We start from the raw sequence: 13960 nt of genomic DNA, 5'->3' as shown, positions 1-13960 counted from the left end.
AGATGTGGCCCATCCAAGAGCTGGAGGTTTTGTGTTTAGCAACATCATGTATGTGATTAGCCGATGGCATTAGCAACACTGACACAGGCACTTTGGCCGTCTCCAACAAAGCTGCTAAAAAAAAAATGTAATCTTTGATGGAGTCTGGTCCCTCTTCTATGTTGTTTGTCCTCTTAGTAACTGAGACCAGCCTTACCTTTAAATGTGTCTTGCAAGTTAAAGCTTAGCTTCATGCTGTAAAATTGTAATAATAATTTAATAAGTGGGAAAAAGTGATTGAATATGTGCGGGGTGTTTTTAGTTCATCGCTGAGTTAGTCATAAAGAATACCAGAAGGAGCAGAGCTCAAAGCTCAGAGGACACATTGCAGGCAGAATTGTCCCTGGCTGAAATAATTGATTTCACAAACAGGACAAAAGTGCAACAGTTTATCACTTAGTATGATGTGGACAGCCAGTTATCAATTTATTGTTGATAATTCCTCAAACAGTCCAAACAAAATTGACAGAGTATTTGGAAAGAGAGTAGAGAAAATGGGGAAGGAGCTATGGTATGGGATTTCTGGCATTTGAAAGGGGAAAAAAACCACCCACTGGCTTACAGTCAAAAAAAGAATGAATAAATAACATTTAAAAGTCTCAGTTGTGAATGGTAGAATAGATGTCTATGTAGAAATACCCAAAGATTTAAAAGTATGTTATTGTGCAACAGAGGCAGTTAAAGAATTTTTAAACATCACAGAGTTTTGGATAATTTCAAATGCTTGTCAACTAGATACAAGGACAGTTTTTTCCTGAATGCCATCACCCTGCTAAACAATTAATTCCCACAACACTGTCATACTACTTAGAAAGACTGTATTACTATTATTATTCTCATCCTTCCTATAACCTATCTCTTCCTACTTATGACTATAACAGTGTTGCTTGCATCTTTACAATTCATATTGTTTTATTTGTTTCCTAATATGATTTGATTGCTTAATAGTAACCTATGATTATCACTAAGTGTTGTATCTTATGATTCTTGATGAATGTATTTTTATTTTTTTTCTTATGTACACTGAGAGCATATGCACCAAAGACAAATTCCTTGTGTGTCCAATCACACTTGGCCAATAACGAATTCTATTCTATTCTATTCTATTCTATTCTATTCTATTCTATAAAAGGTGTGCATGTTATGTCACCAAAGTGATGTATTCATTTGTTCCTAAAGATGCTTGTATTTCTCTGAACATTTCATGAAAGATGTGCAGCCCAGCAGCAATCAAAAAATTTGTCCATTTTGGGTTTATTCCCACCTCTCTTCTTTGGCAAATCTGTAAAGTTGATTTCCTTGAATTGGACTGTTTATAGAATTAGTATTAGAATATGCATGCATTTTAATGGGCATGTCTTTGAATTTTACTACAAGTTCAGAGTTTTGCAAATAATTCCTTTTGTAATGCCTTTTGTACATTGTTTTCACACACACACACACACACACACACATTTTAATGCACAGGTCTTTCCTTAATAATAATTAGTGAATGTGTTTAAGAACACGATGAACAACATTACAGTATTCCACTCCAAAATATTTTGAATTTTGAATGACAATTTAGCTTTGACTTCCAGATTGGTTTTAAAAAATGGCAAAATTAAGTAAACAAATATCTCTCAAATCCCTGCATCTAGTCCCATGCCTTTGATGGGCAGTCAGATCAGATGATACAATCTTAATATCCAGATTGTAATTTGCAAATAGCAAATTTCCAAGAGCTATATGCTACATTGTCAAATCCAAGACCCTTATGGCTAATTTATGCATTCAACAAAGATAAGAGGATTTTTTGTTCAAATAAAGTTCTCATAATGTGGGTGTGAGAGAGTATAAGTCCTTGCACGTACATACATGTGCAAACACCCACTTCCTTTTCATTTTCCAACTCTCAACACTGGAGAAACTGACAGGGATTGGCAACCACACACAGTGGTTAAGGTGCATCAAAGGATGCAGAAATTCAAAAAGAAAAAAAAGGGGGGAGGAAGGAAGAGACATCTGAACAGAATAAGTCTTAAAAGAAATAGGTAACTGGAATTGATCAATGGGAAGTGAGAAGCCTGTTCTCCTAACTTTATCACTTTCAGAGCCTGTAATAAAGTTAACTAGGATTTTGTACGACTTATAAAGTTTCATTAAAGAGCAGAGAAGAACATAGAGAAGGTGAAGGAAATAATGGAGGGACAAACTTCCAAACTGTTAGAACTTCATGATGGGCTTGCACTGGAGTAGAGAGCTAAACTGCCATTGGCTTAAGAAAAGTATCACCTCCTGCATCAACTGAAGCAGATAACTTCTAACCTGTGAATAGTACATTTATTAGCAGAAGTAATTTCTTTCTAGTATCCTTCTGTTCAGTTTGCAGATAAGTTTTAAAGGATGCAGCTGTTGTTCTCAGGATTGTGGGAAAACCTTTCCTTTGGATGGGTTTTCTGTGTTGCGCAAAGAAATGTTAATAGTTGTTTTTCTTCCCAAAATACAATTCCCTTTGGGGAGGGGGGATAACTTTATATTCTACCTGTCTTCTTCTCCTCCTCTTCCTCCTTTTTTTCCTCCTCCTCTTTTTTCTTCTACTCCTTCTCTTCCTCCTCCTTTTCCTCCTCCCCCTCCCTCTCCTCCTCTTTCTCCCTCTCCTCCTCCTCCTCTTTTTCTTCTCCTCCTCCTTCTCTTCCTCCTCCTTTTCCTCCTCCCCCCCCTCCCTCCCTCTCCTCTTCTTTCTCCTTCTCCTCCTCTTCCTCCTTGACAGCTACACACTTTTATCCCATTAAGGCTGTTTATTCTGTTTATTATCTCACCTAGAAGTTTAGTATTTTGTCCTCCTTTGCAAAGCTCTTAATCACTTTGTGACTAAAATATGACAGGTGATAATATGACAGAAAATTGGCACTTTCTGTAGCAAAGAGAAACAAACTGTTGCCTTTCTGCCCATTCACTACTTTACTTGTTTATATAATATCATACCCACCCTTAACAGGTTTAGAGCTTCAAAGACTGGATTTATTTTCATGTAGGCATTGCTACCGAAAATGGATTAACATAATGTAATAATAGTGAATTTGTACTCACTTGAGCTAAATTAGGTATTAATGTAGGGTAAATTCTCAGCATTACCTCTGTTCTCTTTTCTTACAATTTTACACAGGGGCCTGGTTTCCATGTTTTCCTCCTGATATTTTGTCTTCCAGCCAAATATTTGTGCCCTAAACATTAATACCACACCCAGACCCTTAGCAGAAGAATCTTTTTCCTTCACCTTATTTTCCATGCCAAGAAAACCACTGTCATCTAGTAGCTTTCATTTATTTATTAACAAAAATAATTATCAAGTATTTTTACACCCCTTTCCTCTTCAGTTGAAAAAGCTCCCAAGGGGTTATATGCATCAATCATCATAATTGTTGCCATCATTTTTACCCTAAAAATGACATGACATAAAAGGAAATAGTGATGAGAAGGGTAGAGGAAAATCATGATGATTGACTACTAGGGATACAGTATTGGGGGAAGGAGGAAACCAAAGGCTTTACCATTGTTGATGAAATAAGCTTGTTTTTTATTTCTTAGTCTGTTGCAAACTCTCAGAGACAATTTTAAACAAAACTTGACCGACTGCTGCAAGTAATTTATTCTTCATAGTAAGTACAGGTTGTCCTTGACTTTCAAAAGTTCATTTTGTTCAAAGTTACACCAGGCACTGAAAAAAGTGACATGACCATTTTTCACATTTATGACATTTACAGCATCTCCTTGGTCACGTGATCAAAATTTGGATGCATGGCAACTGGCATGTGTTCATGACAGTTGTAGTGTCCAGCGGTCATGTGATCAGCTTTTGTGACCTTCTGACAAGCAAAGTCAATAGCGAAGCCAGATTCACTTAATAATAGTGTTATTGACTTAAAAACTGCAATGATTCACTTAGCAACTGTGTCAAGAAAGGTTGTAAAATGGAACAAAACTCACTTAGCAAATGTTTCAGCAACATAAATTTTGGGCTTCATTGTGGTAGTAAGTGAAGTTTACTGAAGTCTGTATTTGCTGCCCTATAATTGGGGCCTTCCAGATTTTTGGGGGGACTACATCTCCCATATTCCCTTGCTTTGGGTAAGCTATCTGGGGATGATGGAAATAAAGTCCCAAAAGAAAACAGTTTTTTTTTCTTCAGACTGTGTTTGGTGGAACTGAATAGGGTTTTGTAAAAACTAAAGGGAAAAAAAATCAATTGAATTCAGCCAGTTTTCTGTCACTAAAGCTTTGCCTCCTAATTAAGATTTTTATAATTGGAAAGTGTATGGTTGTCTATCCCAGCTTTAAATCCTCAGCTTTCCCCTTGTATCCAGAACTGATTGAGTAACGTTGCTGTAGTAAAAACACACACAGCTCAAATGTTTTTCAGTGATTTGTTACTGGCAAAGTGTTACACAATTGAAGGTGTGCCTCTCTCTATCCATCCACTTGGTTAGAGTAGAGGTTGCCCTCATGCAGGAACAGAAAAACCACATCTGTGGGCACAGTAAATACATCAAGCCAAATCTCTCCACACTGAGAAACGAAACGCGGCTTCTGAATTGCCAGTCTCCTGCGATAAGAATCATCTGTCAACAACTGCAAAGAGAAATATCGAAAGAAAGCTAACTTTCCTATCCCTGATCTCTATTTTGTCTTAGATTGCAAATGACTAATAGAGGATCGTGTAGGTGGGGGGAGACAGGATCATCTGGTGGTTTTTGACTAGGCTGTATTAAAGTCACTGCAGGGTTTGGTAAACGAAGTAACGTGATTACATGGGGATGTGGGCAGCTGCAGTATTTTCCTCAATCCCTTAGAAAAATTACCATGTTTCTCCAACAATATGGCCTCCACCAATAGGAAGGCCCATCATGATTTCTAGGCATGAGGTGAAATTAAGCCTCACCCCCAAAATTTAGGCCTATTTAAACCATGTGTTTCCCCGCCATTTCTCACATCGTTCGTTAGAACTACATGAGGTGAAGAGAAATGGGGGGGGGGAAGGCGGGGTGGTGGTGAGAAAACTTGCCTTTAGGAGTGCCCTGAAGGTAGCCTAGGCTAGAATACCTCGATAGCCGATAGAAGCTCCCCGAAGGCAGAGTCCCCAGCCGCTTCAGGGCGTGGCATGGCTGCCCGTGTCCCTCGCCTTTAGGCAGTCTCGGGCGATGGAAGCTCCTCAAATGCAGTCACCAGCCACTTCGATCGGCCGGTAGAAGCGGCCTCGGGCGAGCGGCGCACACACACTCCCCTCGCTGCAAGGCCGCTTCTGCCGGCCGACGAAAGCTCCCGAAGGCAGAGTCCTCAGCCGCTTCAGGGTGTGGCGTGGCTGACCGTGTCCCCCGCCTTTAGGCAGTCTCTTTCGGGCGATGGAAGCTCCCAAATGCAGTCACCAGCCACTTGATCGGCCGGTGAAGCGGCCTCGCGGCGAGGGAGTGTGTGTGCGCTCGCCCGAGGCCGCTTCTACCGGCCGATCGGAGTGGCTGGTGACTGCACTGGGGAGCTTCCATCGCCCGAAAGAGACTGCCTAAAGGTGAGGGGACAGGCAGCCACGCCACGCCCTGAAGCGTTGGGACTCTGCCTTCAGGAAGCTTGTGCGTCTGATAGAAACGGCCTCGCGGCGAGGTATGTGCGTATGGGCCGCTCTAGGTGGGGGAGGAAATTAAGTCACCCCGAAAAGACGGCCTTGCCGTTTTTCGGGGTCAAAAAAAAAAAGGCCCGGCCTTATTTTGTGAGAAACACGGGAGGTTTTGCTCAAGTCCTAGGAATTTTAGTGTCTTTCCAAAGAATTTAAGAAGTGTCCTTGGTGAGGCGCTTCCCAACCGAATGGAAACTCCCATGAAGGTTATGTCAGTAATTGTGCTTTGATACCATGGAGTTGCATCCATTTCTCAACTGGCAGATTTTACATAGCCATGTCGATGACCTTCAAGAGTGTAGATGCCCTTCAAGATCAGCAGCTGTGATGAAAGTCCCCAAATTGTATTCCTTTTGTGTGTTCCTTTCCTATTGTGTGAAGAAGTTGTTCCTTTATCTCTTGTCACCTCAGGACTCAGCAAGGGTTGGTCAAAAGCCAGTAAATATTTCAGCAGTCCACACGATACACACTCAATACACTCAAGGCCTCCTGAAGAGGCCTCAGACAGCTTATTTACTGTTCTGTGAATTTTCTGCTTTATAAAGAGAGGCCTTTGATTTAACTTTTCCCCTCTAACTCTACCTTTCTTTTTTGTTTTGCAGGATTGCAGTATTAATGGTAAGAAAATTAACCTTTTTTATGGAACTTAACTCTGTGTTGAATTTGAGCCTAGGGGGGTGGAGGTAACAATTGGGATCTGAATGAAGGGGAAGGACTGGAGATCTCACTGCATTCAATTGGGCTGAGGTTGGAGTAGACAACCAATGAGGGGTCCTTGGTGCTCACAACTGATTGACTATCTTGACCAGCACTGATGATGTTACCTAGTTGGGTAATGAAATGTCTGCAAGAAAACAACCAAGCTCAGAAAGCACCAAGGACCGCTCATTTCAACCTCGAGCTACAAATACTTCCCTTTATTGGTAGATAAATGCAGATTTGGTTGCAAGGCGTTGTGACTTGAAAGCAGTGGTGCACCACCACAAAAACTGTTAAATTTGCCCTCATTGATTTTGAATAGCTTGTTTTTTTTATTTTAGTGCTATTGTAGCATATCCTCTTACCCATGGCATGAAGATACCCTGTTGACTTTTTTAAATTTTTTTTAAAATCATTATTATATTACCTCAGTGTTTATTCCCAGCTACCCAGCTAAATTTGAAAGTTATATATTCCATCTTCTCTTGCTGCTGAGAAGTTCAGATGATGTCCGCAGGGACTGGGATTTGCTTGGCTCCAGTTTGTCACTTGTGGCTACTCTGAACATGCTTCCCCCACACTAAATAGTAAGTATGACCCTCGGTGGTCACCTTGGCTTAGGCTGCTGGGGAGATCAGACCCCGGACCCGCAGTGTGTAGCCCAGGTAATGACTGACTGGAATTTCTTGAAGTGCTTTTGAGTGCTATGTAGGTGCTTTTTAAAGCCAAGATCCTTTGAGGGAGTGGCGGTGTCTATAAAACAATGCAGTGAGAAATTTCAAAGTCAGTTCTCTCTCTGTATTGTTTCACACAGGTAGTCCTCAACTTACAACCATAATTGAGCCCAAAATTGTTGTTGCTAAGCGAAACATTTGTTAAGTGAGTTTTGTCCCACTTTACGATTTTATTGCCAGAGTTGTTAAGCGAATCATTGCAATTTGGTAAATTAGTAATCTGGCTTCCTCGTTGACTTTGCCTGTCGGAAGGTCGCAAAAGGGGATCAAGGCAACTGTCATAAATATGAGTCAGTGGCCGAATTTTTATCACGTGACCATGGAAATGCTGCAATGGTCGTAAGTGTGAAAAGTGGTCATAAGTCACTTTTTTCAGTGACGTTTTAACTTTGAACGGTCACTAAGCGGACTGTTGTAAATCGAGGACTACCTGTAGACAGTTGCTACTCTCTGTCATAGGCTAGAGAAATAGGGGAGAGGTGAAATAGACCAGTGCCATCAACATCGTCATCACCACCATCAGACGCAGGAGCAGCACATTCACCTGGAAGGTAGTCCTCGATTTACAACCATAATTCGAATTGGAATTTCCATTGCTAAGCAAGGCAGTGGTTATGAGTCTAATTTTCTGACCGTTTTTGCTGTGGTTATTAAGGAAATCAGCACAGACATTAAGTAAACATGTGTTTATTAAGTGAACCCGGCTTCCTCCATCGACTTCGCTTGTTGGAAGTCAAACGAGAAGGTTGCAAATGGTGATCAGGTGGACCCTGGATACTGCAGCCTTCATGCATTCCATGCCGGTGGCCAAGGGCCCAAAGTTTGATCAGAGATGCTGTGATGGTTGAAAGCGGAAGGACGGGTGATAAGTTCCTTTTTTCAGCACCATTGCAACTTTGAACAGTCGCTAAACAGTCCCAGTTGTGGTCGTAAGTCAAGGATTGATTATCTGTAATGAAGTTTGGTGTTTTTTTTTCACCACTTAGCATGCTGTGCAAACCAATGGTGGTATTCAACCGGTTCTGCCCGGTTCTGGCAAGCCAGTAGGAGCGATGAGCAGTGAAGACCGAATGGTTCTCTCCACTGCTCTGCTGTTGGGCCCACCTGCCCGCCTGGGCTCCCATACTCACTTTTATCTGCTGAATTTGAAGTGCAGCTGCTTTGCGCGGCACAGAATAGTGCCGCATGGCAGCTGCTGAAGTGACCGGGATCGTGCAGGCTTGCAGGAGGCAAGTTAGAACGCCTCTGCGCCTGTGCAAAGTGCGCCCACCAAGCCACACCCACCGAACCAGTGGCAACAATATTTGAATCCCACCACTGGTGCAAACCCACTAATTATTGGTTTATTATTCTGCGTGAACCAAAACAAATTATTTTTCTTTAAAACATCCTGCTTTAGCACTGTGAGAATGGAGTCAATGTTGGTTGCTCTGAAGCAGGAGTCGCCAACCTTTTGGACCTCAGGGTCCACCAAACTCATAATTTTAGATCCCAGGGACCACTAACTGGTTCTGTGGGCGTGGCTTAATTTGTGGGTGTGGCTTGATGGTCATGTGACTGGCTGGACATGGTTTGTATGTAAATATTATAAATATTTATATAAATATTGATTTTTTTATTATAAAAAGAGCAACTTTTACCCAAAATCAGGCAAAGCAGGCAGGCAGATTAAATTGCTCACAGAATCACATATTCATTCAGAAATCTATCTATCTGCCATTGGCTAGCTCTGTCACATAAAATTTGCTTGCAAGCAAACTCACAAATTTAATTCACAACACACCATGCATGTAAATATTGAATTTTTTTTATTTAAAAAGAGCAACTTTTACCCAAAATCAGGCAAAGCAGACAGATTGAGTTGCTCATAGAATCATTCAGTGATCTATTTATCTGCCATCAGCTAGCTCAGTCTGTCAAATTTGCTTGCCGTAAGTCTGCACTGAATTTGCTTGCAAGCAAACCTTCAGTCCTAAGGGAGGTTCGGCTGTACTTAAAAGCAGAACCAAAGATCTAAAGACTAGCTAGAAAGCAAGAAATCCAACGATTTCCTGCTTCCTAGCTAATCTAAATCTCCCGGCACAGCAGAACAGATGATGGTCGGAAAAAGGAAAAATAGAAATTTAGCAGGCATGACTTGTTCTTTTCTATGTTAAGTGCTAATATTACAGAATTCCTACTCTGTTTTACTCCTGTCCTCTTTCCTTTGGAGCATGTGCTAGTAGCCACTGTAAATAGATATAACAATCGGCTATTGTATAGACACTATAATGCCAGTTAAGTATCCAAACAAGCTTCCTTATCCAATCTGTGAATGTATTTATTTGAGGATTACAAGAAAAGGAAGATAATGGCTAAGTTTGCACATCAGGTGAAGACAAAATCAAACAAACCTTAATCAAGCGTAAGTTGATTATAAACCAAGCATATGCGTCGCCAGGAGCATTCAAACGGGTCAGGCCTTTATGGTCACTTACCAGGGAGTAGGTAAACATATGTGGATTTTTGCTGGGAGTTACTGGAAGGTTCTTCTCCTCTGTTCTCCTTTTATAGAGGCGTACGCATTGCACTTTGATGCCTTACACCTTTGTTTCCTTATACACCTTCAGGGAGAAAGGTTGCATGGAAATTAATGTAAACTTTGCCCTAGAACTTGTTTGCAGTTCAATTTGCCTGCTTGCATATTTATTTATTTCATTATTCCATTTGTGTGGCTGCCTAACTCAACAAATATCTCCGGATGGCAAAATCATAAATGAATCCTGTCATAAATACAAAGACTGAGACACACAGTAACCAAAGAAGATAACAGTTTAAAATTTGAATTGAGGCCCAGCGTGGCCTCAAGATCAGGGGTTGGGGTTCAGGCCTCTCTACTACACAGTTATTAATTATAGCTTTAAAATATATGGGTTTTTTTCCCCCCTAGGAAGCTCAGTGGGATTTTTTTTAAGTGTGTGTGTATGCCTTTGAGTCAGTTTTTCATTTCTGTTGGCTGCCTGGGCAGGTACCTGTGGTTTTCTTGTCAAGATTTCCCTTGCTGCCTTCTTCCTAGGGCTGGGAGAAAGGGACTGGCCCAAAGTCACCCAGCTGACTTGGTGTGTAATGCAAGACTAGAACTCACATCTCCCACTTTTTAACTTGATGCTTTAATTCAGGCAATCTTCAAACTTGACAGCTTTAAGACTTGTGGACTTCAACTCCCAGAATTCTTCCCCAAGTCATGTTAGCTCAGGAATTCTGGGAGTTGAAGTCCACAAGTCTTAAACTTGCCAAGTTGGAAGACCTTTGCTTTAATTCATTGTTGCTCAACATTCTGGCTGAGGAATTCTGGGTGTTGAAGTCCCCACAACTTCATGTGGCCAAGGTTAATACCGCTGTGCAAATTTGCATCCTTTTATAATTTATTAAGGACCTGATTTGCTGCTCTTTGCTCTGCATTTGAAGGTACTGACTTAAGTCATATATGGCCCTGAAACCTTTGGGTTTGTCTCCAGAGCTTTTCCAAAACTGCCACTGCTAAACTGCAGTAGTTAAGTAATATGAAAGAGAAGAGCGATGGCACACATTTGCTGTACTAGCACTATACCTTCTTGACCTGATCTGGAGCTAAGCAACACTGGATCAATTTAGGACCTGGATAGGAGACCATCAAGCAACATTTCACCAGTAGGTTAGACTGGGAAGAAACCAACCACAAACAAAAAATCTGCCTGGAAGTTAGCAATAGCCAACCACTTTCATACTGTTAGATCGCGGGAAAGGAGACTCGAGACCAGTGTGCCTTTTCAGCTCTTTATTTTAATGTATAGATCAGTACAAGATCTTGGAGCCGCGGCAGCCCTTCATATAGGGATTGCTCGCGGCTCGCCAGCCAATGACAGCTCTTTGAATCTCCCGCGATTGGTCCGGCCAATCGCGGTTGATTCATAGCGAGCCAATCACAGTAGTTTAGTTAACCAATCATCTTGCAGTATGTGTGGACCAATCAGATAAGAGTATTTGGAGTATGCTAATATAGAACACATACTCTTGCTAAAATAATATTATAGAGTCACTAAGATTTAAGTATGATTTGAAGGAGTTGTATTTTTAATTTGATTTGAGTTCATTTTTTTAATTGTGGATCATGGATGTCTACAAAGAAAAAGCTTGAAAAAGTGAATATGAGGGTTGTAACCATATGATCCTCCAACTTTTTTTTACACGGGTTGTTTGCATGGTTGCGGCCACCATCTTGAATTTTTTTTGGATCCCTGTGGACAACCCTATCCTGGCCCATCTGCTTCTTTTCTGTGACTCCCCTGATTTCCTCTCTCCCTATTTATCTCTCTACCCTTGACATTAGAAAAAAATGGATTTGTCTCTGCTTTTCACTTTTTTACTCACTTTTTACTCTCTTCCACAGGAAACGGAGATCGACTCAGCCCCTGTTCCCAATGCCAGCACAAGCTGCGAGAAAGCCCGTCTCAGCTATTGCCAGCCCTTCTCCTAAGCACTGTTCAGTGTTGCAAGCACGAAAAGCAAACCTGTCTGCAGGTCTTTGTGGCTCTGAACTCTACAGGTATGAGGGGGCCCAGGTGGAAGTGTTGAAGTTTGGGATGAGATTGCTGAAGAACAGTCCAGGTTGTTGAGGGTGCAATAATTGTGGGAATCTTGATATAACATTTGGAGTGTTATAGTCAGGTTGGAAATGGAAACGCCTTTCTAAGGAAATGGCTCGAATACATTATTTTACTAGCTCGATACCTTGCTTCACTACAAAACTATGCGGTCAGGCTTAGTTTTTGGGGAGGAAAATAAGGGGAAAAAATCTGCCTCTGCCTACCAGCATCCATCAGTATTCATCTGGCTAGCGTCCTGTCAGTGTGAGAGAGAGTTGAGAGCTGTTTGGAAACTGAAACAGAGTTTGCTGTGTGAACAAGGAGACAGCAAGGAGTCTGGGCGTGGCTTAGCTCAACTCTTCTGTATTAAAGCTGCTTGGTGCTGTGAAACTAAACTGAAAATGAAACTCCTCTGCTTGTGTTTTGCATTTAGAACAGATTTCTTTTCAGGTGGGGAGGGGGAGTAGAACTTAGCATCAGAGCGTGTTAATAATAATATACAAAATACTAATGCTTAGATGGTCATTTCGAAAAAATCCTTTCTTACTGAGCACCTAGAAGCCAAGAGGAACATACGTGCCAAATTTTCAAGTTTGTAAGCTTTACGGTTCTCGAGATTTTGTGATGATGCATGAGTGGTATTTCGCTTTTATAGAGAGAGATATATTTATTTATTTAATTTAATATTACAGCATTTACTTAAAACATCTGTATAGCTGCCCATCTTAAAACCAACTCTGGGTAGCTTACAACTGACAAAACAATATAAAACAAGCAACAATAAACCGCACGACAGCCATATTTCCCTGATGCAACTCACATTCTGATCTCGCCCTGTCCCAGTAATCATCCCGAGACTTGAGTGCTCTCCCAGAAGATAGAAAGGAAGAGGTTTGGATGTCTTCCATATACATGTAAGGAATTTGGAGGACTCCACCCATTCTTCCCATTGAGCTAGAAAATTAAGCAAAGCTATTGAAAAGAATGACCCTTTTCTGATTTCAAGAATGCTGAAAAGAATTGTGACATAGAAATACAGGAAGGAGTTTCCCAGTCTGATGTCAGTGATCATATAGATCGGAGTCACTTTATTGGGAGCATATAAATTTAATAAATAAGTAAATAAATTTTGTCATGTGGACAAAAAAGGGCCCCACCTTTAAGCAGCTCAGCACTATTTTCCCAATGTTAAAGTTAAAGGGATGTCATAAACCCATAACCGTGTAAGTAGTCCTCAACTTATAACCACAATTGGGAACAGAATTTCCAATGCTGATCAAGACAGTTGTGTGAAATGTATCACTCCCAGTTTTACGACTTTTCCTTGTGACCATTGTTAAAGTTATTCAGCAAATCCAGCTTCCCCCATTAACATTGCTTGTTGGAATCCAGCTAGGAAGGTGGTTAATTGACATAAGTCACCTTTTACAGTGCCGTTGTAAGTTCAAATGGTCAGTAAACAAATGGTTTGTAAGTCGAGGACTATCTGTTAATTCCATTGATGATGGAATTGAACCACCTCTTTCCAACAGAAATCAATCCATCTGACTTGGTTGTGCCACATTTCCTCGATGTAAATGTGCAGAATTTGTAAACAGAGCGCCTATTTTTGGGAGCAGCCTCTGTTACACAAGTGTGCGTTCAGGTTCAGCTTATGGTCGCTCACTCACACACTCACAGGCCTGGAAAATTGCCATACTCAATCAATCCCAAATCAACTAAACACTGAGGCACAAACGGTTCTTTAAAATACACAGAGACCCAGTGAATTTAAAATAACAGCAAACTTTTACTGATATACCGTGTTTCCCTGAAAATACAACCGACCTCAAAAACAAGCCCTAGCCCGATTTTCACACCTGCACCTAATATAAGCCCCACCCCCCAAAATAAGCCCAAGTTCAGCTCCACCCAATCTGTCCCACCATCTGGTTGTACGAGGTGGGGCGAGGAGCACGCGTAAAAACCAAACTATGGTGGGGATGGACAGGTAGAGCTGCCCCACATGCCCTGCACCTGCTTACCTTAGGACTGCTACAGCCAGTCCTCCCGTGCCCTGCTGCCTGACTGCTGAAGGTGCTTGTGGCCGCTTGCGGCTGGACGCCACATGGCATATTGCGCCAAGTGGCAGCACTGGCACAATAAGCCACACGACCTCCTGCCATGAGCGGGCGGCACCGGTGTGACAACCCATGTGGCATCTGGCTGCAAGCAGTTGCAAGCAGCCACAAAAG

The 13960-nt window shown here is 41.5% G+C and overlaps 1 protein-coding gene and 1 long non-coding RNA gene across 5 annotated transcripts in view; one reads left to right on the top strand and one right to left on the bottom strand.

The window, feature by feature from the left end:
- IL17RE (interleukin 17 receptor E) overlaps window positions 1–13960 on the top strand; it is a 46426-nt gene that overhangs the window by 656 nt on the left and 31810 nt on the right. For 2 of the 4 annotated variants that reach the window (XM_087954452.1, XM_087954454.1), the window contains exons 2-3: window positions 6292–6307; window positions 11531–11686. In XM_087954452.1, the coding sequence (XP_087810578.1) occupies window positions 6292–6307; window positions 11531–11686 (172 nt within the window). Of the gene's footprint in view, window positions 1–6291; window positions 6308–11518; window positions 11687–13960 lie in introns of all 4 variants that reach the window. The other 2 variants (XM_087954453.1, XM_087954451.1) reach the window with 1 other exon arrangement.
- Window positions 7815–12597, bottom strand: LOC148131921 (uncharacterized). Its single transcript, XR_015747456.1, has 3 exons — window positions 12547–12597; window positions 9600–9725; window positions 7815–7957 (listed from the first exon to the last, which is right to left on the bottom strand). It is a non-coding gene; the product is annotated as an uncharacterized LOC148131921 (long non-coding RNA).

Source organism: Notechis scutatus, chromosome 2, assembly GCF_049901735.1.
Source record: "Notechis scutatus isolate UNSWTSFEM ecotype Mainland chromosome 2, rNotScu1.2, whole genome shotgun sequence".
NCBI lineage: Eukaryota > Metazoa > Chordata > Lepidosauria > Squamata > Elapidae > Notechis > Notechis scutatus.
This window is presented reverse-complemented; position numbering and strand designations above follow the sequence as displayed.